The 27,585-nt window shown below is 44.2% G+C and overlaps 2 protein-coding genes across 2 annotated transcripts in view; both read left to right on the top strand.

Moving 5' to 3' along the window:
• LOC115165829 (beta-catenin-like protein 1) overlaps positions 1-3,399 on the top strand; it is a 44,244-nt gene extending 40,845 nt beyond the window's left edge. Inside the window, exon 16 of the mRNA XM_029719243.1 lies at positions 3,057-3,399. Within this exon, the coding sequence (XP_029575103.1) occupies positions 3,057-3,145 (89 nt within the window). The 3' untranslated portion in view covers positions 3,146-3,399. The remainder of the gene's footprint in view (positions 1-3,056) is intronic.
• Positions 3,400-5,548: 2,149 nt separating this feature from the next.
• Positions 5,549-27,585, top strand: part of LOC115165828 (V-set and transmembrane domain-containing protein 2-like protein) — a 43,376-nt gene continuing 21,339 nt past the window's right edge. Inside the window, exon 1 of the mRNA XM_029719242.1 lies at positions 5,549-6,548. Within this exon, the coding sequence (XP_029575102.1) occupies positions 6,431-6,548 (118 nt within the window). The 5' untranslated portion in view covers positions 5,549-6,430. The remainder of the gene's footprint in view (positions 6,549-27,585) is intronic.

The raw sequence follows: 27,585 nt of genomic DNA, 5'->3' as shown, positions 1-27,585 counted from the left end.
GTGGCCCGTGATGATGACCGCTCATGATGACCAAATATATATGTTTTTATTGCTGCCTAATATCTCACACCGATTCTATGAATTAATACTTATGTAATCACTTTTATTGAATTATACACTAGGCCAGCATTTGCCAAACTCAGTCCTCAGGATCCCAAGAGGTGCACGTTTTGGTTTTGGTCCTAACACTGCACAGCTGAATCAAATGTTCAAAGCTTTAGGATTAGTTGACTGTCATGAATCTGTTGTGTAGTGCTTGGGGAAAAAATTAAACATGCACCCATTGGGGTCCCGGGGTCCCTAGGCATATGACATTCTGTCTGCTCCAGATGATGCAGGATATACAGTGCCTTCGGAAAGTATTCAGACCCCTTGACTTTTCCACATTTTGTTAGGTTACAGCTTTATTCTGAAATTGAATAAATTGTTTTTTCCCCTCATAAATCTACACACAATACCCCATAATGACAAAGAAAAAACATTATATATATTTTTTGGTGCTAATGTATTAAAAAAATAAGTGAAATATAACATTTACAATATTACATTTAGTCCGGGCTCTGGCTTGGCCACTCAAGGACGTTGAGACTCCTGCGGCCTGATTAGTGGAGTGCTGCACAGATGGTTGTCCTTCTGGAATGTTCTCCACAGAGGAACTCTAGAGCTCTGTCAGAGTGACCACCGGGTTCTTGGTCACATCCCTGACCAAGGCCCTTCTCCCCCGATTGCTCAATTTGGCCGTGCGGCCAGCTCTAGGAAGGGTCTTGGTGGTTCTAAACTTCTTCCATTTAAGAATGATGGCAGCCACTGTGTTTTTGGGGACCTTCAATGCTGCAGACATTTTTTGGTACCCTTCCCCAAATCTGTGTCTCGACACAATCATGTCTCAGAGCTCTAAAGACAATTCCTTCAACCCCATGGCTTGGTTTTTGCTGTGACATGCACTGTCAACTAAGCGACCTTTATATAGGCAGGTGTGTGCCTTTTCAAATCATGTCCAACCAGTTGAATTTACCACAGGTGGACTCCAATTTGTAGAAACATCTCAAGGATAATCAATGGAAACAGGATGCACCTGAGCTCAATGTTGAGTCTCAAAGCAAAGGGTCTGAATACTTATGGTATTTCTGTTTTTTATTTTTTATACATTTTCAAAACATTTCTAAAAACCTGTTTGCTTTCTAATTGTGGAGTATTGTGTGTAGATTTCTGAGGATAAACAAAAATGTAACCAATTTTAGATTAAGGCTGTAATGTATTTTGGGGGGGGGAAAAGTCAATGGGTCTGAATACTTTCCGAAGGCACTATGTCCAGGCCTCTATTGTCCAGCAGCCCCAGGGTCTGACGCGCTCCCACCGGATGGGGCTTTTTGGCCCTCAGCTCAGTGTGGGAGGTTCTGTGAAAGCAAGGTATCAATGAAACTGTGTTGGGGAATTAAGAATGTAGCGTTCTCAAGTTACCCAGCACCAGCTGTGGCCTCATAGACTAGCTCAGATCGACAGCTGCTCAGTAAAAGGGCCCAACCTGTGAAGTCTGTGTGGTGGACGGTGCCACCCAGAATCATAATGATCCCATGGTCATGTTGTGTGTGACTGCCATGTCCTCTGTCTTCCAGACTACTAACTACAGATTTACACTTGTTGTTGTTGGTGGAAATGTAGCATTGCAGTTCTTCAGTGTCTTGACAAGCACTGCAGCAGTCTGCACTCCCTGTTATCTTCAGCTTGTAACCTCATCAGTGACACATCAGAGGTGACACATCAGAGGTGACAGTTGAAAGATTCAGCAGTCATTCATTTTCTAAGGTTTCTCCATTCTGCAAGAGATCCTTGGATGATTAACCTACTTGTCGACAGTGAGACTTGCACGAAAATGAAGTGTGACATTTGCGACCGAGCAGGAAGCCCTAGTTGGTGACCCGGCAAATGGTGGCAGCGTTTGTCACGCCATATTCCCCTCAGCCTGGTTGCCGCGGTGACAGGTGGAGTGCCTCAGAATGCCAGCCAGTGGTTCTGGAGAGTGAGTCTGTCTTCTTGAGGCTAATTCCAGGGGATGTTGGGATTGTGTGGGTGACTTAAGGAACCCTGCTGGCTCACACACACATTTGGGCTGAATAAGCAAGGTACTATGTAGACTGTTGGACTTCAAGAAACAATTTGTAATCCTTTTTTTTGTTACAGCTTGACACCACTGTGTATAGTGTTGAATTTCTGCTCATGGTCGTGGCTGTGGACAGTGACACTCATGAGGAGATTAGTCTTCTCTGTGTGCAGACTTTTTGTTATTCACCCCAGAATTTTATTGGAGGCATGTTTTTCCTCTTGCCCCAGGCCATTGTCAGAAAAACAAATTTATTCTTTATTTTCTGGCATTTTAAAATAACGTTTTTCTGGGCAGTCCTCTCTCAAGGTCCCAGGGCTTAACTGGCAATCCTGCAAGTGGGAGCTACCTGCTCTCGGCCTCTGCAAACTCTCCTTCACATTACTCACAAATAGACTGCTGCTTTGAGGCTACGCCTGTGTGACGGGATTTCCACAGCGAGTTTGCCTCAGTCAGAGAAGTGTCTAGTGTAGTGTGAGTTGGCAGGAAACACATGTACCCCTGAGAGACAAGGTGTAAGTCAGGGGTTATAGCAATAAACATTCAGTATACTGCACTGATAACACTGGATCGACAGGCTAGAACATCGGGTTGGAGATTTTTTTACTGAAACTAAGGCATACCACCAATTATTTTTCTAGGTTTCCAGACTGCAGCCTTTTCCAAATCTCTCCTTTTTGTAGTCTGGTCTTGGTACTAAACCCTGGGTTATTTTACTCACGTATGGAGAACTGGGTGTGTGCTCTGTGTTCACGCACGAATGCTGGGGTTGGATGTGAGAGATAGGAAAAGAGTGGGAGTTGTCATTGTAATTCAGGAGCATCCTCATAGGGTTGAATTCCCTTGATGTGTGTGGATTACAGGATCCATGCCCATGGAGAGGTTTGATTAAAAAGAAGACTGCATGAAGAGCTCATAGTCAGCCAAACTCAACTTGGGGGTGTGTCTTTTTCAGAGTATGCTGAAAACATTGGTGACGGGAAGAGTGAGGAGTTCAAAGAGAGCGAGCAGAAGAGGATCATGGACCTGCTGGAGAACTTCTAACCCTAACCAACCCCTGGGGGGTGTGACCTGACCAGCGGTCAGAGCTTCGACATGGACGGGGGGTCTCCACACACTCAGACAGAGAAGGTGTATTGATTGCTCTCTCTGTGCTGGAACATGTGATGAACCATAGTGACTCAAAATATATTAACAAAGATACGCAGTCTTAAGCTGCAACTATTTCAGACTCACATGTTTGTGGTGTTTGTTTTAATTTGTGTATTTTATAATAAACATTTGGTAATAAAATCCTATCTGGATAAGATGGTTTTTTTTGTGAAAACAAAACCCTCATTTACACCTCATTTCAGTTATTATTTTGAGATAAAGACGTAAGTTATAAGGTAGAAAGATTTCTGTTACGTAGTTTTTTTGTGCAGATGAATTACATGGCATTCCAACTTTTCTTACTGTTGATAGGGTTGTATTTGCAAAAAGCGAGGTTGAGGAAAGACCAGTGTAAGCCTATGACCATTATGACCATACAACCTGAAAAGATACCATCCACTCCACTCTCAGGCCTTTTGCCATCAACTGGTAAGACTAGAATGGTATTTATATTTCAAGAATACACATGTAATGTTTCTAAACATGGCATTTGCTGTATCTCCACTTCAAGGGAGAATGATGTCTGAATATATGCCTCTTCTACACAGAAGGACTGCCGCAGTTGGGTTGTGAAGTCACAAGGGGACATATCCAGCACATAGAGTGGTAATGTGGTCTGATGCCTGGGATTCCCATGATGGCATAAATGCCCCGGTATCATACTGCACCATGTCTTTTCATATTATTTCCCAGGGAATCCCAGTGGAATAAGCCGGGTTGGCTTTGTTCGCACATCTTATTAAAAAAACAAAAGTAACATTTTTAGTTTAAAATAGAAATGAAATGTGCTTGGAAAACATTCCTATATGTGGGCTCTGTGGTTTGATCATGTGAAAATCCTTGTCAACCCACACTATCTTGTCTGCACTGTCCTTGGGAGAGTAATGCGGGATTTCATGCAATTTTGACGTTATTGATGGAAGCAGAATAGCTAAGCACACACAGCTACATTAACCACAGACCATTGTCTCTCTCAAATTCAAGGCTTGCAGAGCCTTTTCATACAAAACATCTCCCTCCTGGCTAATGTGTTGCAGAAAATTATTATGCTTATTCTTCAATAGTACAGCTTTCTGTCCCATGTCTTTGTTTATTCTTCAGTGCTTATGCCCCATGCTCCCCTAATGCCACTTTACTCAGCATAGATGTTTCACATAAAAAATTATGTTTTAGAAATGGAATGCTTCATATTGCTCACAGCTGTTCAGTCTAATGCTCTGCTGGTGCAATAGGTCATGGATTTCCAAGATCTCCCAACACTTTTCACACTCAATTACTGCCATCTCCCTTGTAACTAGAATCTTAAAGTAGTTCTAATAAATCCTGTTTGTGTGTGTGATGCATTAGAAGAGGCCATATGTGATCAGGGGTGTCATACGAGGTAGCGCATTTTTATTGATGCTCTCTTTGCCACAGCATCAAACTTAACATGCAAACGAGAGCGAGCCACCGGCCCAGGCTCACACAGAGACTCAAGGACATCACCATAGTGATGCTTGTCAAGAGCATGTGGGAGCAATCTTGCCGTGCCAATCACTCATGTCTCCGGTTGCTGTGGCGTCGTCACGACGGGGAGGAGGCATAGGAGGCCATTCTCCAACAGCGTAACAGCTGCTCTAATATTGCTTATAACGAGAGAATGGTCATTTGCATATTGTATTGTCAGGAACACACCCTATGTATCTCTTATCAGTGATTATGACGCCACCGTGTTAACAGTTGCTGTACAGCATTTTCACAGTTGAGAGGAGGTAGAATAATTGTGTTTTACAAGTGATTGAATAGAACTGTGCTGTGATTTTGTCCCTGCTTCCTTACAGTGTACATGGTGGGAAGACAAACTGTATCTTGAATGTTATTTAATAATTGGGTTCTGCTGGAAGATTCAATGTAAGACCCTTAAATCATTACACTTTTCATGGTAAAGGAGCTATCTCATGGAATGGACACTGGAAATTACCATTATTAACCACATGATCTTTAGTTAAATTCTGTAGCAGTGTTCTTCAACCCTGGTTTACAGATTCTTGTTCTAGACCGTTTGCCTTGAATGGCTATTAAAACAAAAATAATATCTCTGAACATGATAAGACATTAACGTTAGTTAATGAGAAGGAATACATGTTCAATGTTCCTGGCTGCAACATAGAATATTTACATAGTGTGTTACTTATTATATTTCTATGGAGAAGACAATTGAAGCAATTCCATTCCCAATGGTGCTGTGCTATCCCATAGTCTGTTCACTGTATGTGCTGTGTGCAGCTGCATTCGGGGTGCTGGGCTCATCCTGTTCATTTGGTGCTGTTCATTTGGTGCTGTCCGTGGTGCTGAAATGGCATTGATGCCTTTGTGTGCTTTTACGACCAAACCGGCTTGACGAGCAGGAAAATATTTCCTCTCAAAGATATAAATTGTCCGCGGTATACCTCTTTCTCAAATTCCATATTAACTGTCATGCGGAGCTGCCTACATTAACTATGATTGAGTTTTGCGGCGCATGGAATGTTTGCTGATAGCAAAGCAGTGATAGGATGTTTCTGTCACTCGCTTTAGGGGGATCATGAGCGCAATACCACACAGCATGCAGTCAGACCTGCAAAACCTAAATACACCAGTCATAACATTTATTTATTTTTGAATCGCATTAAAACTTGCCGTCGAATTGAGATGAGCAACATGTCGCTGATGAAGACAAAAACATGAATTAATCGTCCACCTGTTGATATCCAACAGGGTTAATTGACCAAGTACTTTTGTTGCATTAATTGTCATAATTTGTATTTCGCTTTGCATCGTGTGTCTTTATGCTTATGCAGTTCAGGCGGATAGTTTGTCAATGATGGATGGTTATACAGCTCTAAGTCTTGTAAAAGTTTATTCAATAAATCACTCGCTCAGATCATTCCGTCTAATTGATATTCCCCATTGCAAGCCGAGGCACTCCCCTTTTTGTGTGAAGGAAAATCTCCCTCAGTCGCATCCAAAGCCGACCAAGCTGAAGAGACATATCAGCGACTTGAACTAGCGGGCGGCTGCACCAACACACCGCTTCATATCAGCGACCTGTGCTTTAGTCTCAAACCGTTACAACACGTTAACTGGATTTTATTTTGTAAACTTACTACACCTAATGTGAGAGAGTGGCAAAGAATACTGGAATCTCAGACAAAAGAGATGGGTGCCTTTGGGGTGATAGTAGGGACTTTACATTACATGGGACTCTACATCCAACTTACTGCCTCCACAAGGCAAGGTGGAGACGCAGAGTTAGTGAACCACATCTCCGGGAACGGTATGTTTCTGCCCTCTAATGTTTTATTTGGTTCAATTGTAATGATATGAGTGAGCAGAATTCAGAAAGGAAACCGTAAACACTAAGAAGATGCTGCTGGTATAGAGGGAGGGAGTGTGTTCAGAGTGGAGGCAAGTGATGCCAAGCTGTTTTTCTTTATCAGGAAACACCTGAGGTAGAAGGATGAGCTATGTATTTTCTACATTAATATCAGTTAAGCTCCTGGGGTTAATTCATGTTCTATATATGCACAGTTATTGAACTACATTTTTTTTATGGTCAAATCTACATTGCCTACCGTTTTCTATCAAATAATAGTTCATACTTAGTACACTGACAATGCTCATGGCAGTACAAAAGTGGAAGCAGAAATACACTGTATCTACAAAAGTATGTGGACACCCCCAAATTAGTGGATTCGGCTATTTCAGCCACACCCGTTGCTGACATGCATAAAATCGAGCACACGGCCATGCAATCTCCATAGACAAACAGCCGCACCCAAGCCTAAGGTCACCATGCGAAATGCCAAGTATCGGCTGGAGTGGTGTAAAGCTTGCTGCCTTTAGACTCTGGAGCAGTGGAAACACTTTCTCTGGAGTGATGAATCACGCTTCACCATCTGGCAGTCTGATAGAATCTGGGTTTGGTGGATGCCAGGAGAACGCTACCTGCCCGAATGCATAGTGCCAACTTAAGTTTGGTGGAGGAGGCCCCTTCGTTCATTCCAGTGAAGGGAAATCTTAACGCTACAGCGTACAATGACATTCTAGACGATTCTGTGCTTCTAACTTTGTGGCAACAGTTTGGGGAAGGCCCTTTCCTGTTTCATCATGACGATGCCCCCGTGCACAAAGCGAGGTCAGTGTTGAAGAACTTAACTGGCCTGCACAGAGCCCTGACCTCAACCCCATCGAACACCTTTGGGATGAATTAGAACGCCAACTGCGAGCCAGGCCTAAACGCCCAACATCAGTGCCCGACCTCACTAATGCTCTTGTGGCTGAATGGAAGCAAGTCCCCGCAACAATGTTCCAACATCTAGTGGAAAGCCTCCCCAGAAGAGTGGAGTCTGTTATAGCAGCAAAGGGGGGACCAACTCCATATTAATAACCATGATTTTGGAATGTTTGACGAGCAGGTGTCCACATACTTTTGGTCATGTAGTGTATTATGATGAATATACTGCTGGTGCAGTAACTCTATATTGTGCATTAAATAAAATGTATCCAATACACAAACAATTCATTTTATAAAGAAATGCATGGCTACATTCAATAAATAGTTTTTTTTAAAGGAATATCATAATATTCATATGAAACAACTGTATTAAGTCTATTAAAAAAATGTGTGTGAAAGTTTTCTATTTGTTTCAACTAAACGATGTCAGCTTTGTTACTTTGATCTTGGCCTCATAATTAAATAGTTACAACAATATAATTATCAGCTTATGAAAATTAGCCTAACTGTTGAAAGAACTGCTGCAGGTGGTAGTTATAATAATACATCAAGCCTATATTCTGGCACAATACTCAACTTTTCAGAATTGAGTGGATAACAAGGGACATTTGAACATTGGGTAATCTAATAATAAGCTACAATGGTCAAAAGACTTACTTAGCTGGAGGGCAAAAACATCTGTGCTGGAGAGTCATACTCTGATGATGCACCAACACTGTCTGGCTTCCTCTTGTCTATTTTACAATTGCATCATTCAGCTAAATGTGTATTGTCTGGCTTCATCATCTTGTGTTTGGGATCCCAACTGCTTGGCTGTCAGCTCAGCAGATGTGTGGGCAGACGTTTGGCATGGGTAGAAAAATGGACTGTCGAGAAGAGAAGATTGCGTGTGGGGCTAAGTGCCTCCATGCCCTTGAGCAAGATACTGATGATCCCCTATAACAAAGTGAACATCAGAGTCTTACTTCTGCCAAATCTTCTTCTACCATCACCATTGTGCCCACTGGTATTACTAGCAGATACTAGTATGATAACATGCATGGTATCATTTCTCTGATTCGGTTGTTTGATCAGTGACAGAAGTGAGATCCCTCTGATGACTCATTAACTTTTAATCTAAGGGAAAGCAGAGGGAGGAGAACTGCCTGATGTTATTCCACCATGGAATATGTTGCCCTGGTAAAACTCACCATCGGGTAAACCAGTTTAAAAACGGGAAGCATCTTGGTGTCCAAAATGAATGTGTAGAAAAAATGTTGAGCCCCTCATCAGGGTGTGAGCAGCTCATTACCTGCTCCTCCAGGGTGTGTGGGTCAACCTCTGGCCAGTGGGCTGGACCCAGACAAACCAGGCTGACAAACAGGTCACACTGTTAGACAGCCAGCTGTGTCCATCCACAGCTTGCCAACACCTCTACAGGTGCATGATTCTCCCACTGCCTCTTACCTAAAGGTGACAGGGACTTAGCATAAAGCAGGAGCGGGGCACACTAGACCTGGAGGGCTCCAAGGTGGGTTAAGTATTCTAGTGTCCCTGCTGTTGACAGAGAGTCAGTTAGCATTTCCCAAAGCCGAAAATCAGATAGTGAAAGTAAAAATATTTGTCATTCACTACAGATTTTCTGAATTATGCAGTCTGCATCACCAACTGTTTTGGTTGTTACTTTTCAATTAAATCCTAATTTAGGCCAGGAATATCCAGAGGGGGTTTTATCTAGCCAATCAATGACATTAATCAATTAAGTGCTAAAGAGGAAAGAAAACAACCACATAGAGACTGAGATACTGAGAGCCAACAGTATATACAGATCATGAATATAACAGTAATATTATTTCAACCCAATAGGCCATTGAATAAATGGAATTTCCTCTTCAACAATAGTTAGGGCTGCTATAAAACAAACAAACAGCCACCAAATGTCTATGTCCTCTCTCTGCTCTTTGCTCTAGCCCTCAACTAACTTCTGCTTTAGCCTCAGCAGTTTGTGTTGACTATTCATTAGCCAGGCTCACGCTGAGAAGGAGAGGCTGACAGGCTGGTCTCTGACCTGCTCTCAGCGGTGGGGCCCTGGCTGGACTGAGCTGGGCTGGCATCAACACTTCTCCTCTCCCTGCCAGGCCCAGCCAGGACGAATCCTCCTGGGACAGATGTCCCTCTGCTGGGAAGGGGACTGAGGCCACAGCCTGACCAGGTTACCCTGAGACCAGGCTGTATAAGCTGCTCTGAATGGCACACCTCCTATCCGCTCTGTTCTTTCAGTGGGAGGATATATATTAGACATTTAGATGTAAAGTATTTACACAACAACAACAAAAAACAACTGCGTTGCGTGTGTATTTTGAGGGCCTTATATGAAGAGAACCATTGAACTCTTTTTGGTTCTATATAGCCTACCACTATTTATCCTACAGTAGCAGTGGACCATAATGTCCAGCAGCATAAGGAGCACAAAGTACTTGAATGAGCAGGGCCCCTATTACGGTCTTCCTGATACAACCATTTCTCTCTTTCTCTCTCTTTCTCCTTTTCCCTTTCCTCTCTCTCCAGATTGCCCACTTCAAACACAGCCCAGTACAAACTGTAGGGTCAGCCAACAGTCATTCAATGTCTTTTCTCTCTGAGTATTCAGTTCGGATGGTTATTGTGGAGTGTAAGCGCCTCAAAGTGAACAGATATTTTCCTCGTCATTTCCCTTTCATGTCCTTATGTCTCTGGCCAAACATATCCCCAGAGCACTTTGGAGAAGAAACTATTTGCCTTTCAACTGGCGATACAGAGTCAGAGAGTCTCTCTCATGTCCCTTTCATGCCAGTGTCTCTGGGAGTCACCAATTCCCTGGCTCTCCCCACAGGGAGCAGAACCATATTTCCTCCATATTTCCTCCAGTCTCGATAATAAGAGGAGTGGACGGAGGGAACTTTCTGGGCTCTGGTTGGAAGAGTGAGCAATCTTGTCTCACATTAAACACATGACTGCTGTGGTGGCCATTGCAGACCTCCTGGGGAGGGCTTGGCTGGGCTCATCTGTTGGCTGTCAGCATGAGGAGTGGAGTCATGTTGATTTGCTTTAGTGGAGTCCAGCTGATATTTACTTCTCCAAATAGCTTGCTTACCCCTATGGGTGTCCCAAAACAAACCGACGAAGACAGCAGCTTGAGTTAATTTCTGAAGTATAATACATCTTTGTTTATATGGACAAGCCACACGTAAAAATAATAATATATATGTACAGTTGAAGTCGGAAGTTTACATACACTTAGGTTGGAGTCATTAAAACTCGTTTATCAACCACTCCACAAATTTCTTGTTAACAAACTATACTTTTGGCAAGTTGGTTAGGATATCTACTTTGTGCATGACACAAGTAATTTTTCCAACAATTGTTTACAGACAGGTTATTTCACTGAAAATTCACTGTATCACAATTACAGTGGGTCAGAAGTTTACACACACTCAGTTGACTGTGCCTTTAAACAGCTTGGAAAATTCCAGAAAATGATGTCATGGCTATAGAAGCTTCTGATTGGCGAATTGACATCATTTGAGTCAATTGGAGATGTACCTGTGGATGTATTTCAAGGCCTACCTTCAAAGTCAGTGCCTCTTTGCTTGACATCATGGGAAAATCAAAAGAAATCAGCCAAGACCTCAGAAAAAAATATGTAGACCTCCACAAGTCTGGTTCATCCTTGGGAGCAATTTCCAAACGCCTGAAGGTACCACATTCATCTGTACAAACAATAGTACGCAAGTATAAACACCATGGGACCATGCAGCCGTCATACCGCTCAGGAAGGAGACGTGTTCTGTCTCCTAGAGATGAATGTACTTTGGTGCGGAAAGTGCAAATCAATCCCAGAACAACAGCAAAGGACCTTGTGAAGATGCTGGAGGAAACAGGTACAAAAGTATCCATATCCACAGTAAAATGAGTCCTATATCGACATAACCTGAAATGCTGCTCAGCAAGGAAGAAGCCACTGCTCTAAAACCGCCATAAAAGAGCCAGACTACGGTTTGCAATTGCACATGGGGACAAAGATCGTACATTTGGGAGAAATGTCCTCTCGTCTGATGAAACAAAAATATAACTGTTTGGCCATAATGACCATCGTTATGTTTGGAGGTAAAAGGGGGACGCTTGCAAGCCGAAGAACACCATCCCAACCGTGAAGCACGGGGGTGCCAGCATCATGTTGTGGGGGTGCTTTGCTGCAGGAGGGACTGGTGCACTTCACAAAATAGATGGCATCATGAGGGAGGAAAATTATGTGGATATATTGAAGCAACATCTCAAGACATCAGTCAGGAAGTTAAAGCTTGGTCGCAAATGGGTCTTCCAAATGGACAATGACCCCAAGCATACTTCCAAAGTTGTGGCAAAATGGCTTAAGAACAACAAAGTCAAGGTATTGGAGTGGCCATCACAAAGCCCTGACCTCAATCCTATAGAAAATTTGTGGGCAGAACTGAACAAGTGTGTGTGAGCAAGGAGGCCTACAAACCTGACTCAGTTACACCAGCTCTGTCAGGAGGAATGGGCCAAAATTCACCCAACTTATTGTGGGAAGGCTGCCCGAAACGTTTGACCCAAGTTAAATAATTTAAAGGCAATGCTACCAAATACTATTTGAGGGTATGTAAACTTCTGACCCACTGGGAATGTGATGAAAGAAATAAAAGCTGAAATAAATCATTCTCTCTACTATTATTCTGACATTTCACATTCTTAAAATAAAGTGGTGATCCTAACTGACCTAAGAAAGGGAATTTTTACTAGGATTAAATGTCGGGAATTGTGAAAAACTGAGTTTAAATGTATTTGGCTGAGGTGTATGTCAACTTCCGACTTCAACTGTATGTATATAAATATAGTGTGTGTTTTTTGAGTGTGATAAATAGCTTTTATAAGGTCTGAAGCTCTTCCTTTTTTGTCAGTATTAGGTCTGAAGTCATCATTAAATAACAGTAATATGCACTGAGTTGGACACTTCACCATCATGGAAACTACTTTGCCCACTTGATGATTCATAGGTTTTGACATCAGTATCACATGGCTGATGGGCACCAACAAATTATTACTCCCATTATCAGCATTAGACAACATTCAAGGGTTTGAAGAAAAACACATTGAGATGGATTTGGGTCAGATCAGTACAAACAATATAGATCCATATTCATGTAACTGCTTTGCAATAGGCTTACAGTATGTAGCTATTGAAAATATGTAGGCTAGTTTCCAGTATTATTCAGTCTGGTAGCCTACACATTGGTGTTAAAAAACAATGTTATTATGGTGGAAATACAACGTTAACCATTCACCATGTTCCCATACATCATATCAGAGGCCTGGCTCAATTAGAAGGCCGGCCTGGGGCCATGTTGAGACCGGGACATCCATTATAATGTCTCTATTTCTGTGAAGTGACCAGCCCTAATTATGCTGCTGTGGAGCGGCTGGTTCATGCACAGTGGGTGAATGGAGACCCAGCAGCACTGTTCAATCATCTCATTCTGGGAGTGGACTGACTCACCCAGAGGGGGAGATGGAAATACACAGGAGACTCACTCTGTTTCTGTTTCTCTGTGGATTTACAATGTGTCTCATGGTGTTATGATATTTTCAGCGTTTTAATGATCTACAAGGCTGTATTTTACACAACAAGAGCAGATAAACGTGTAGAATCGTTGGAATAACTGGGAGCAGTTTAGTAGGACAGGCTATTTGACGACCAAGCATTAATACAGGGAATTGATATCTGCACGCATGTTGCATGTTATTCACAGCATCATTTGAATCCCAACCAGTAGTGTTATTTCTGCTGCCTGCCGGCGATGCAGAGCTCCTGTCTTTCATATTCAGTGTGTTTGTCTTTCACCAGTCCCTCTAATTGCTGTCAGAAACCTTTGAGGGGCTACTTGGTATTTCAAAAGACTGCTGGGCTGGATGGCTTGCACCTATCAGTAATGTAGAATGGTAAATTACATTTTTTGGTGGTTTTGTATTGCTTGACTGCACACACCTCCTGCAGCTCAGAGCTAATGCCAGCCTCACATCTCCCTTCGGCAGGGGTGCTGTCTCTATCCAGTTACTTTGTTATTAGATGGGTGCTTTAGCCAAGGACAGACCGTATCATAATGATATGTTCATTACACCAAATAGGGCTTTTGCTACATGTAATTAGATCGCCATCTGGCTATCATATCATACACAATTATACAATACCATGACATTAAGGCATATTTTATGCTTGTGGGATATTTGTCATTCTAAACCAGGGAAACAGATGAGCATCTATCATCTGGAACAAATCAACATTTCCCTATGCATCTCTAGTCTGTGAGATCCATAAACCCCCGTCTGACTAGCTGTGGGGTCTTGGGGAGGTTTTATAGGGTTTTTAAAGTAGACTCCATAGACATCTCTGTGTCTGCCATAACCAGCAGAGGCACCTGCTCCCCCTCAGCAAGACAAGCTGTGACAGGTGCAAAGCTGTCCTGTGCCAGTGGTAAAGTTCACGTTTGTCTGGGACTGTCAGACTGGAAAACAACCTGACAGCTCCTCAAGGGAATAAGCTGGAGCGGAGGGAGAGGGGGAGGGAGGGGAGAGAGAGAGATGTTGGTGTGATATTAAAAGATAATGACCATAGGGTTACTTGGTGCAGTGACACACAAGTTTAGATTCATGTAGGCTTATTTGAAGTGCAGTGCACTGCTGTGATGAGCAGTTAATAGCTAGCTGATCCCCCCCAGATGTTAGATGTGATTGAACTTGTCATCACTTTAGCTGGCCAGGCTTTTTCATCACTGGAGGACAATGTTTAGAAGGAAAATACATCTAGCTACAAGATATTATACATCCTGCTGCAGATAAATTATTATCAGGACGTCATATTCACCCTCTCAAGATGTCTGGGGACTTTTCTGCAGACGTTTGATGTGTTTCGGCCTATCAAATGTGACACTTTTCATGGCTGTTATTCTTTTTAATATGGCACGTCAAACACATCGCTGCGCTCTCTCTACAGCCACACTGTCAAAGGCTCCACTGATGTGGCATCGAGAGAGACACTTGAAAAGCTGGATGGTGTTCTGTGCTTTTCAAGGACAGAGAGAAAGTCTCTGTCTCTGAGTTCGCAGAAGTGTTTTATTTTAAATGGATGGAATGAAAAAGTAGGACAGGTGTCTATTATTTATCTGGCTTTCTGTTCTTGTGAAGGATATTGACTGGTATTCTGCAGTCATTAAATAGGTTAGCTCATCAAGGATGGAGCTCATGGTATGCTTGGACTAAGTATAAGAATAACAGTGAAATGTAAAAAGAAAATCCAGGTATTAACTGTACTTTTAAGTCATGTTTATAATCATGTTGAAAATGTGTAACAAAAATACACATTTAACAAAATCTCTCCCTATCTTGTTTTTACCTTTCGGAAACAGCAAATCACTGTTTGCTATTGTACTAGATAACCTGGAATGTTCCAACAAGACTTTCCTGTCTATATAGGACTTATGACTCGGTATCTGCAGTGCGCCAGCTTGCTCCTGTCTGATTCCATTCATTTTAGATGAGCTCTAAACATAAGCAGTGAGCTACATCATTCATCAAAGTCACCACAAATGGATGGAGAAGAAAAATAGAGAGCTGTTTTGTTGAATCCCCTTGACTACATGTTATCCAAGAAGGCCGTTTATTTCTTATTTTTGGTGTCAGGCCGCCCAATGAGAATCCCTTTGGGAACGGAGGAGAAGCAGATTTAGGTGGAGGTGAATTTCAGCATCACTGTCGGGTACACATTCAGCTCCTCTCCTCCTCTCCTGACCCTGGCTGGCTCTCTGAACTGTCAGCTCCCCTCTCTGTCTCAGCTGCTGGAGAGAGACACTCCTGGGTGTATTAGGAGGGCGAGGAGATTAGATACCAAATGCTGATATCTCTCGTAGCGCTGCATCACACCATTTGTATCTGGCCCCAGAGACCTGGCTTGGCTGGCTGCTGGCTCGCTAGCTGGCTGGGGAGATTTAAAGAGGATGCGCAAGAGGTTGTTCAGTTTGGTTTTCATTTTCATTTTTAGTTTTCATAAGATGTCAGTGGATTTCACAACTTTAACTAGCTGTGTAGGCTGTTGTGTGTGGATGTATTGTTATAAGTGCTTTTTGAATCCATGTGTACTGAGTCCTGATAGAGCTTCTGGATGCCTTCCCTAGGCACTACTGTTGTGATTATTGATTGTCCTATCTCTGAGGTGAGGTATTTGCCTCTGAATTCATTGACTGTTGTGGGGAGGCTATTTAATTGCTCTCCTCCGTGACGGCTGAAACACAGTTGGAACTGTACCATGGGGGAGACACGACTTGCATATGTCAATGCACTCAAAAGCCCCCAGAGCCCTACATGTCTCAAAGCATACCGCTTATTGTTATGCAGGCAGCACAGCATGGGGCTCAGTGTGTGTCTGTCATGTGATTATTTTTTTATACTACCTATATTCATCCCATTCATTTGTGTTTAGCCAAGTTGAAAATGCTTTGTATTTTTCTGTCCTTTTAGCTCAGACATTCCATGAAACGGTGACAAAGTATTTAACATATTCTCACATTGGATCATTTTAGCAGTGTTGGTTTTTAATCCATTTAGGTATGATGGTATTTTAACCAATTTCTCCCAAGTGCTGTAACAAGAAAAGTACTTTGTATGCACAACAATAACCAATGAACACCTCACAGTAAATTACTGAAGTGAATAGTCTCGTGGAATTATCATGTGATCATTCTGAATATCACTATTTTGACTGTTAGATATGTTGTAAGTAGCTATTTTTACTATCAATGACTGGATTATAAAGCATTGGCATTTTTACTAGATCATTTTAACCATCCCAGGCCATTAATCACTGTTTTATAACCATTTAGATGTTGCTTGTGCTTGTTATAGTAACTGGCTGTGACCCAAATCCATGCTTTAAAAAGGTCTATAAAGTATATTACACGTCTCTCATTGTGGTGTTATATAGGCCTACACTACCGGTCAAAAGTTTTAGAACCCCTACTCATTCAAAGGTTTTTAAAAAATTTTTTTTTACTATTTTTAGTGAAGACATCAAAACTATGAAATAACACATATGGAATCATGTAGTAACCAAAAAAGTGTTAAACAAATCAAAATATATTTTATATTTGAGATTCTTCAAATAGCCTCCCTTTGCCTTGAAGACAGCTTTGCACACTCTTGGCATTCTCTCAATCAGCTTCATCTGGAATGCTTTTCCAACTGTCTTGATGGAGTTCCCACATAGGCTGAACACTTGCTGGCTGCTTTTCCTTCACTCTGCGGTCCGACTCATCCCAAACCATCTCAATTGGGTTGAGGTTGGGGGATTGTGGAGGCCAGGTCATCTGATGCAGCACTCCATCACTCTCCTTCTTGGTAAAATAGCCTATACACAGCCTGGAGGTGTGGTGGGTCATTCATTGTCCTGTTGAAAAACAAATGATAGTCCCATTAAGCCCAAAGCAGATGGGATGGTGTATCGCTGCAGAGTGTGGTGGTAGCCATGCTGGTTAAGTGTGCATTGAATTCAAAATACGTCACAGACAGTGTCACCAGCAAAGCACCCTCACACCATAACACCTCCTTCTTCATGCTTTACGGTGGGAAATACACATGCAGAGATCATCCGTTTACCCACACCACGTCTCACAAAGACACTGCGGTTGGAACCAAAAATATCCAATTTGGACTTCAGACCAAAGGACAGATTTCCACCGGTCTCATGTCCATTGCTCGTGTTTCTTGGCCCAAGCAAGTCTCTTATTCTTCTTATTGGTGTCCTTGAGTAGTGGTTTCTTTGCAGCAAATTGACCCCGAAGGCCTGATTCTCCTCTGAACAGTTGATGTTGAGATGTGCCTGTTACTTGAACTCTGTGAGGCATTTATTTTGGGCTGCAGTTTCTGAGGCTGGTAACTCTGATATCTTCCGTATTGACTGACCTTCATGTCTCAAAGTAATGATGGACTGTCGTTTCTCTTTGCTTATTTGAGCTGTTCTTTCCATAATATGGATTTTTACCAAATAGGGCAATCTTCTGTATACTACCTTGTCACAACACAACTGATTGGCTCAAACACATTAAGGAGGAAAGAAATTCCACAAATTAACAAGGCACGCCTGTTTTTGAAATGCATTCCAGGTGACTACCTCATGAAGCTGGTTTATGTACGATAACTGTTGACTTTTTGTAATCCGCTGCATAAATCCAAACTCTTTCTTGTGTCAAAATTGTTCATTGGAAATTTAATCATATTTTGATTTCACTTACCCCGGTTTCCACTGTTCTCCAAAAGATGTACAATACCTTTTCCCTGGAAAGTGACTAGGCCTAAACATTAGGTGTCACGTCCTGACTATAGAAAGCTGTTATTTTCTATGGTAGAGTAGGTCAGGGCGTGACAGGTTTTTTTTCTAGTTTAGTTTTTCTATGTTGTCATGTTCTAGTTTTGTATTTCTATGTTGGGTTTTGTTTGGGATGATCTCCAATTAGAGGCAGCTGGTCATCGTTGTCTCTAATTGGAGATCATACTTAAGTAGGTGTGTTTCCCACCTGGGTTTGTGGGAGATTGTTTTTGAGTTAGTGTATGTTTCAACTCTGCGTCACGGTTTGCTGTTTTTGTTCGTTCAGTTTATTGTGTATGTATTGCATAGTTTCACAGTGAAAATAAAATGTGGAACGACACACACGCTGCACTTTGGTCCGCTCCTTCCTACGACAGCCGTGACAGAATCTCCCACCAGCAGAGGACCAAGCAGCGTGGAATGGACCAGTGGACTTGAGAAGAGATATTGGACGGGAAAGGACCCTGGAGGCAGGCTGGGGAGTATCGCCATCCTAAAGAGGAGATTGAGGCAGCGAAAGCAGAGCGGCGATATTACGAGGCACTACACCAACCATGAGGCAAGTGCGAGAGGCAGCCCCAAAATTGTTTTTGGGAGGGGCACACGGGGAGATTGGCAGAGTCAGGTTGGAGATCTGAGCCAAATCCCCGTGCTTACCGTGGGGAGCGAGTGACGAAGCAAGCACCGTGTTATGCGGTGATGTGCACTGTGTCGCCAGTGCGCATTCACAGCCCGGTGCGATCTGTGCCCGCGCCCCGCATTTGTCGAGCTCGGTTGAGCATTCAGCCTGGAAGGGTGGTGCTAGCTCAGCGCTACTGGTCTCCAGTTCGCCTTCTCGGTCCAGGATCTCCTGCGCCGGCTCTGCGCACTGTGTCGCCAGTGCGTATTCACAGCCCAGTGCGTCCTGTGCCAGCGCCCGCGTTTGCCGGGCAAAAGTAAGCATCCAGCTAGGACGGGTTGTGCCAGCTCTACGCTCGAGACCTCCAGTGCGCCTCCATGGCCCAGTATATCCTGTACCTGCCCCACGTACCAGGCCTCCAGTGAGTCTATCCAGCCTGGTACGCCCTGTGCCTGCTCCTCGCACTTGCCCTGAGGTGCGTGTCACCAGTCTGGCGCCACCTGTGCCAGCTCCACGCATCAGGCCTCCAGTGCACCTGCTCAGTCCGGGGTGTCCTGTTCCTGCTCCCCGCACTCGCCCTGAGGTGCGTGTTACCAGTCTGGCGCCACCTGTGCCAGCCCCACGCATCAGGCCTCCAGTGTGCATTCCCAGTCCAGAGCTTCCGGCGACAGTTCCCAGTCCGGAGCTTCCGGCGACAGTTCCCAGTCCGGAGCTTACGGCGACAGTTCCCAGTCCAGAGCTTCCGGCGATGTTTTGCAGTCCGGAACCTCCTGAGACGGCCCACAGTCAGGAATCTCCTGAGACGGCCCACAGTCCGAAACCTCCTGAGACGGCCCACAGTCCGGAACCTCCTGAGACGGCCCACAGTCCGGAACCTCCTGAGACGGCCCACAGTCCGGAACCTCCTGAGACGGCCCACAGCCCGGAACCTCCTGAGACGGCCCACAGCCCGGAACCTCCTGAGACGGCCCACAGCCCGGAACCTCCTGAGACGGCCCACAGCTCGGAACCTCCTGAGACGGCCCACAGCCCGGAACCTCCTGAGACGGCCCACAGTCCGGAACCTCCTGAGATGGCCCACAGTCCGGAACCTCCTGAGACGGCCCACAGTCTGGACCCTCCAGCGACATTCCCCGCCCGGACCCTCCAGCGACGTTCCCCAGCCCGGACCCTCCAGCGACGTTCCCCAGCCCAGAGTCTCCAGCGGTGGTCCGCAGCCCAGAACCTCCAGCGGCGGTCTGCAGTCCAGAGCCTCCGGCGATAATCTACGATCCAGTTCCTCTGACAACGATCCACGGTCTGGTGGCACAAAAGCAGAGGGATCAGCGGGCGGAGCGGGGGTTACGCCCCGAACCGGAGCCGCCTCCTCTGTTGGAGGATCCGCGGGATGAGAAGGTTCTGCTTACTGCACCAGAGCCGCCATAGACATTTGTCACCCTCCCTAACCCTCCCTTTTTTTGGTTATTTTGTTGGTTAGGTACGTTCGGAGTCCGCACCTTTGGGGGGGGTACTGTCACGTCCTGACCATAGAAAGCTGTTATTTTCTATGGTAGAGTAGGTCAGGGCGTGACAGGGGGGTTTTCTAGTTTAGTTTTTCTATGTTGTCATGTTCTAGTTTTGTATTTCTATGTTGGGTTTTGTTTGGGATGATCTCCAATTAGTTTGTTGTTTTTGTTCGTTCAGTTTATTGTGTATGTATTGCATAGTTTCACAGTGAAAATAAAATGTGGAATGACACACACGCTGCACTTTGGTCCGCTCCTTCCTACGACAGCCATGATAGTAGGCTATTTATTACAAACAGAAATATCTACATAGCATTTCAGTTGAAAAGAACGAAAGCAAAAGACATTCAGGAAAGATTAATTTCAGAATGGGGAATATACATTAAATTACCTTTAGATAGTCAGTCGCTGTCTGTTTACTGTCTTCAAGAAGCTTTGAAACATGGGCACTGCTATTTACATTATTTTAAGAGAGCATCGTTAGAAGAGGCAATTATTTTAGTGGAGTGGATGGAGCTGGCTAGCTGGCCTGCCAGTGATAAGTGAGAAATCAAAGGCAGAGGCTGAGCTCGGAGACAAGCCTCTCTCTGCCTGGGTCTGTGGGGGCAACTACAGAGGTTAATGAATCTGCTAGGCCAGCTATCATCTAGGGAGGGAGAGAGTATCAAAGCACATCACTCTCATAACATGTGTCACAAGGTGTGGCTCAAGGAAGCAGGAGAGGTAGAGTCAAGCGCAGGAGACAGATGATTCCGTGAATACTTCTTTAATATATCCACACGAAAAAAACAATCCCGCACAAAACACAAACCTACCTAGCTAGCCTAAATAATAGCCTAAATAACCCCCCACTAACAACTAATACAAAACAGGTACGTGCCTATCCTAGACCTAACTAACAGAACGTGAAACAGAGGATCGGTGGCAGCTAGTAGGCCGGCGACGACGAGCGCCGCCCGGGCGAGGATGGGCGCCACCTTCCGTAGGTGTCGTGACAGCGTGTTTTTCCTACTCTTTTTTTATCCAGGGTTTAAAGCTGAATTTACTGCCTAGTTATTTTTGTGTGTAGATACTGTCATTTGGATGTTTAGTTAAAAATATCAAGATTATAAACGCAATGTACTTGTTTGTGTGTACAGAGCATTCTGCATTCTTCATTTATATTCCCAGGGCCCTGAATGTGGTACCTGAGTGCAATGCCGTCTTTTTAAATGTCACTGTTCTCCACCATCTCCAGATCCTTTTTTTCTTTTAACTGTCCCTTTTCTTTTCACTTCACTCTTTCTCTTTCACTCTCCTGACACCATCTTCACCCCTGGTGTGTTTCTCTCCATCTCTCGCTCCCTTTGTGATCTCTGTCATCCCACACACCTTCTCTCTATTCACCCTCGCTTCCGTTCCCCGCACCTACATTCTATTTTCCAGTGTCATGTACAATCCCTGAGTTTCTGACTCCAGATCAGTAGAAATGTGTAGTTCATTAGAGCTCCCCCCGTGTAATGTAGAACACTGACATCTTATGTGGAGGCCTGATGATGGCATGACTCACATCCCTCGATTGCTTTATAGATACCAGACAGGCTGTGCTGTAAGGAACAATATCATCATACTTCATCTTACAGTAGCAGAAGCTCTAAGTGGTAGAGGCAGACCCCCAGCATGGATCATCACGGCTCTGAGAGCAGGGGTTTTACATGTACCTGTCACTGTTAGTGATACAACATTCAACAATCCTCAGCCCTGTGGATGATAGCTGAAACAACAGATATTTTAAGGCCCTATCAAATCTACGATACAAAGAACGCGGACGAAATCCAGATATTAAATCGGAATTTAACAAAATAAACAAATACATTGAAGAGTAGGGAATCAACTAAATATATTGAACAGAACGTATCAGTGATTCATATTTCCTGCAACTTTCTGAAGAGGCAACGAGAACTCCCCTTGTCTGTGTATGTGCATCTACCACTTTGTATAGCCGTTAGCGATGATACTAATGAAAAGTCTTCTGGTAGATGGAAACGCTTTCCCAAAAACCTTCTCAATTAAATGTTAATTACAAAGTAGCATATGCTTACCTGGCAGAATGATATCATGATTGTTTACATCAATCCAGTGGGTATTTATCATTACATGTTAGCTAGCTATTTTGTGTTTTCTTTCGCTAATCCTAACTTTTTTGGACATAATGTTTCCTCCATCGTTTCCTATGACCGAAAAGAGCTTCTGGACATCAGAACAGCGATCACTAACCTCGATTTGGATGAAGATTTTGTTAGGGTTGAACTGGCTATTTGTTTGCATAGCCTATATAATATAACGGAGAAGCTATGCTACAATATTAAGTATATAAACTATGGATAAGTCAACTGCTGAAGACAAGAACTACACCTGGCAACAGGAAGTGCGTCACGAGGCTAGGACCAGCCTGCATGCCAACGATAGGATGAGTAAGTTTAAACCACGCCCATCCTCGCTCTGACAGGCCAGCAATGAGAGGGGAACTATCTCTGTCAGAGTATTTAAGGATGAACAAAGGATGTGTCGCTCTCTTCGCTGTTTTGCCCTGCGTGGTGTTAGAGAGACCGTATATACGAACATCATATTTTCCATTTGTACTATCATTCTATTTACTTAAAGATGAATTAAATAATCATTGCAAAACTAAGTTGCATGGTTTGTTTATATCCTAATACCAGATTCGAATTGACGCGACTTGACAATTTCTACTTCAACTAGTCGAATGCACAGGACATACAGCACTGCTCACCCCGGACAAGGCCCTAATCCCTGAGACTCGGAAGAGAAAGAGACTGCGATATAGAGGCGGGCGTGCAGGCACCTTAACAAAGCTACGCCGGTGACGAAATGAAGAACTGTAATAGCCTGAATAAGGACATGGATAATACACATATACTGCAACTGGTTTCTATATGCATCGGCAGGACAGAACGGCAGCGTTGGTTATGCTCAAGGTGGATGGGTGTGTCTTTGTTAATTAACAACAGCTTTTAAGGAAGTCTCGAGGTTGTGCTCTGATGAGTTAGAATACTTCATGATAAGCTGTAGAACACACTACTTACCAAGAGAGTTTTCATCTAGATTTTTCATAGCTGTCTATTTACCACCACAAACTGATGCTGGCACTTTTAGATCGCACTCAATGAGCTGTATAGGGCCAAAAGCAAACAAGAAAAGCTCATCCAGAGGTGGCACTCTTAGTGGCCAGTGATTTTAATGCAGGAGAACTGAAATCCGTTTCACCTCATTTCTACCAGTAGGTCCTCTGTGCAAATAGAGCCGAAAAAACTCTAAATCACCTTTACTCCACACACAAAGCTCTTCCTGAAAAGACGCCCCCAGGTGGTGAGGGTAGGCAACAACACATCCACCACGCTGACCCTCAACACGGGGGACCCCTCAGGGGTGCGTGCTTAGTCCCTTCCTGTACTCCCTGTTCACCCACGACTGTGTGGCCGCTCACAACTCCAACACCATCATTAAGTTTGCCAACAACACGATGGTGGTAGGCTTGATCACAGATGACAATGAGACAGCCTATAGGGAGGAGGTCAGAGTCCTGGCAGTGTGGTGCCAGGACAACAACCTCTCCCTCAACATCAGCAAGACAAAGGAGCTGATTGTGGACTACAGGAAACGGAGGGCCGAGCACGCCCCCATTCACAATGACATGGCTGTAGTGGAGCGGGACGAGAGCTTCAAGTTTCGCAATGTCCACATCACTGAGGCTCTATCGTGGTCCAAAGACACCAACACAGTCCTGAATAGGGCACGATAAGTCCTCTTCCCCCTGAGAAGGCTGAAAAGATTTGGCATAGGCCCTCAGATTCTCAAAAAGTTCTACAGCTGTACCATTGATGCTCCCTGACATCCAGGATCTCTATACTAGGCGGTGTCAGAAGAAGGCCCTAAAAATTGTCAAAGAATCCAGCCACCCAAGTCATAGACTGTTCTCTCTGCTACCTCAGGGCAAGAGGTGCTGATGCACCAAGTCTGGAACCAACAAGACCCTGAACAGACCCTTTTTTGCACATTTTTTTTTGGCAGCCTCACATACGCTGCTGCTACTGTTTAGTATCTGTTAGTTTTATTCCTAGTTATATGTACATACACTGCATTCAGAAAGTATTCAGACCCCTTGAATTTTTCCACATTTTGTTACGTTACAGCCTTATTCAAAAATGGATAACTCCTCCTGTCTGTGTATGTGCGATGCGTGAAGAATGGGAGAAACTCCCCAAAAGCAGGTGTGCCATGCTTGTAACAACATACCCAAGAAGACTCAAGGCTGTAATCGCTGCCAAATGTGCTTCAACAAAGTACTGAGTAAAGGGTCTGAATACTTGTATTAATGTGATATTTCCATTTTTTATTTGTAATAAATTTGCTAAAATGTTTAAAAACCATGTTTTTCTTTGTCATTATGGGGTACTGTGTGTAGATTGATGAGGGGGAAAAAACAATTGAATCAATTTTAGAATAAGGCTGTAACGTAACAAAATGTGAAAAAAGTAAAGGGCTCTGAATACTTTTCAAATGCACTGTATCTAGCAGAAGCCCAAGTCAAGGATGTGGATGGTACTGCTGGGTGAAATCGGAGACAGCGCTGAAGTTTTGGCATCAGAATTATTGCTCCGTAATCGGTTGTTCAAAGCCAGTGGGACTTCTTTCGCTCTCTCTGTCTCTCTCTCTGCTACTGGGGAGAACCAGCAACGAACACACAGTCCTCATCTGGCCACCATCCCAGCAAATGTTGTCTACCAATTGTTGTCTTCCAACTGTTGTCTACTGTTGTCTAACCACCAAAACAAGGGAAGGATAATTTCAAAACTTTCAAACTCATAACCATGTCAGAGAATAGAAGCATTTATATTCAGAGGTGGACCTGGTGACTGTGGTTACAGTGTTATGAGTTATTTAAAAAGCAAGAGAGTGAAAGGGGAAGACAGTTGTGATGGAATTTCATGGGGGTGAGAGTGGAATTTGGATGAGTTGTTGTGGTACAGAAACTTCCAGCCCAGAATATGGATCAGAATAGGAAAATGCAAATTATGTTTGTGTTGTGTAATCGCTTGATTTTGGACTGTGCTGTGCAGGGTGACTATCAGACTGCAACTTGGAATGATTTGTTATTTGGAGCCTTGAGCGGAATTCCTCCACCTGAGTTCAAATAAGCTGCTGCTGTAGATTCCAATAAGCAAGTTACCACACAGCTCACCTCGCTCATTAGATCTCCAGGGAATAGATGATATAAATGGTTTATTTCCCATCCCAGCCATGCTCAGTCATTTTTCATACTGTCCAATCAAATAGATATCCATCTCTCCACTTACAGTACAGTGTGGGCTGCAATCCCCCTTCCTTTAGGCCATTTTCTCAAGATACCACAAAGAAAATACTAAGATTTAAGAAAAGGTTACGTGCAGTGAGAAAGTGGTGAATCTCTATTTGTGTGTGTCATTAGTGATATCTTACAAAAAAAGTTCAAGTGTTGAGGTATTCTGCATTAAGACAATACCATGATGAGCCACCTCCAGCTAGCTTTGATGAACGTACAATAAACTAACTCCACATTTCAAAGGAAGATGAAGACAGGAGTCCTCCCAGGATTTCTCAAGCCTAAAAGATTCCTCTCTATCTTATCATTCTCTCCTTCATCTGTCATGTCTGTCTTTCTGTTGCAGTTTTTCCAGCAATTATTTAAGTGATTTTTTTATTCTATTACTCCAGGCATTTCAGATCTAACTTCTAAAGTCCATTGAAACCTCTAATTAAAATGTGCAGATAGGGTGTTAATTATTAGACACGCCATCTTTGAATTAGCATTGTTTCCAAATCAATGTAGTCATGTAGGCTTTGATCAAATAAATATACACAGACTGTTGTATTGTCAATTGTCACGGTTCTCTAAAGCTGAACCCAGAAGCAGACCAGGACAAGGTGAGTCAAATGAAGGTGAGTATTTATTTACAGACTCGAGGTAAAAATAGAATAACCCAGGAGACGGAGCGGCAGCGGAGGTGAGTTGATGAGAGTGAATAGGCAGATCCAATGATGTCACTGAAACCACCGACGACCAGGCAAGAGGGGTGAATGTTCTGGGAGGATGATGTTCATTGCTAACGATCCGGCAGGGAATGGATGTCAGGTCAGAGCTTATGAAGAGAAGAGGTGATGATCAGGACCAGGTGTGCAGATGGCTGATGAGATGCAGGTGCGGGTAATCGAGAGATCTCCCGCCTAACTTTGTCTCCCGGCAACCAGACAGGGTGTGTTCAGAAACCTCAGGAAACAACTCCAAACAGAAAACAGGCAGCTCAGGCAGAAAACAGACTCAGGAAGCGGGATTCATGACAGTACCCCCCCTCCGACGAACGCCACCGGGCGGACAACCCGGAGCGCCAGGATGGAGGTGGTAGAAGTCACGAAGGAGGTCCTCATCAAGGATCTGACATCGAGGAATCCAACTCCTCTCCTCAGGACCATACCCCTCCCAGTCCACAAGATACTGGAAACCCCGACCCCGCCGTCTGGAATCCATGATGCGGCGCGCCGTGTAGACTGGACCACCTCCGATCATCCGAGGAGGAGGAGGAGGAGGAGGCGGAGGGGGCAGCAGAGGACTGAGGTGCACAGGCTTGAGGCAGGAGACTTGAAAGGTGGGGTGGATCTGAGCGTTCTAGGCAACTTGAGTCGAACCACAACAGGATTGATCACTCTCCACCACAAACGGACCAATGAACTTCGGTGACAGTTTCCTCGACTCAGTCCGCAGAGGAAGATCCCGTGTAGCCAACCATACCTTATCTCCGATGGCATAAGCGGGGGCTGGAATCCGGCAACGATTCGCCTGGAGCTGATACCGGTCAGAAACTCTAAGGAGAGCCTTTCTGGCCCGATGCCAGGTCCGGTGGCAACAACGAATGTGGGCCTGGACAGAGGGTACCGAGAGATCCTTCTCCTGAGAAGGAAACAAGGGAGGTTGGTAACCGTACAGGCACTGGAAGGGATACATCCCTGTAGCAGATGTAGGGAGAGTATTGTGGGCATACTCGACCCATGGCAACTGAGAGGCCCAAGAGGCGGGGTTGGAGGAGACAAGGCAGCGCAGCGTGGATTCCATCTTCTGGTTGGCTCTCTCCGCCTGACCATTAGATTGGGGGTGAAATCCAGATGTGAGACTGACAGTAGCTCCAATGGCCAAACAGAAGGATTTCCAGACAGCAGAGGTAAACTGAGGACCACGGTCGGAAACTATGTCACTGGGCAACCCGTGGACCCTGAAAACCTCCCTAACCGGGATCTCGGACGTCTCAGAGGCAGAGGGAAGCTTAGAGATGGGCACAAAGTGGGCGAACTTGCTGAATCTGTCCACAATAGTCAGAATGACCGTGTTCCCATCAGAAGAGGGCAATCCAGTGACAAAGTCCAGGGCCAGATGCGACCATGGTCGCCGGGGAATAGGGAGGGGGTGAAGAAGTCCAGAGCTGGCCCGATTGGCACTTTTATTCTGTGCACATACTGGGCATGCAGCAACAA

This window comes from Salmo trutta, chromosome 28, assembly GCF_901001165.1.
Source record: "Salmo trutta chromosome 28, fSalTru1.1, whole genome shotgun sequence".
Classification (NCBI taxonomy): domain Eukaryota; kingdom Metazoa; phylum Chordata; class Actinopteri; order Salmoniformes; family Salmonidae; genus Salmo; species Salmo trutta.
This window is presented reverse-complemented; position numbering and strand designations above follow the sequence as displayed.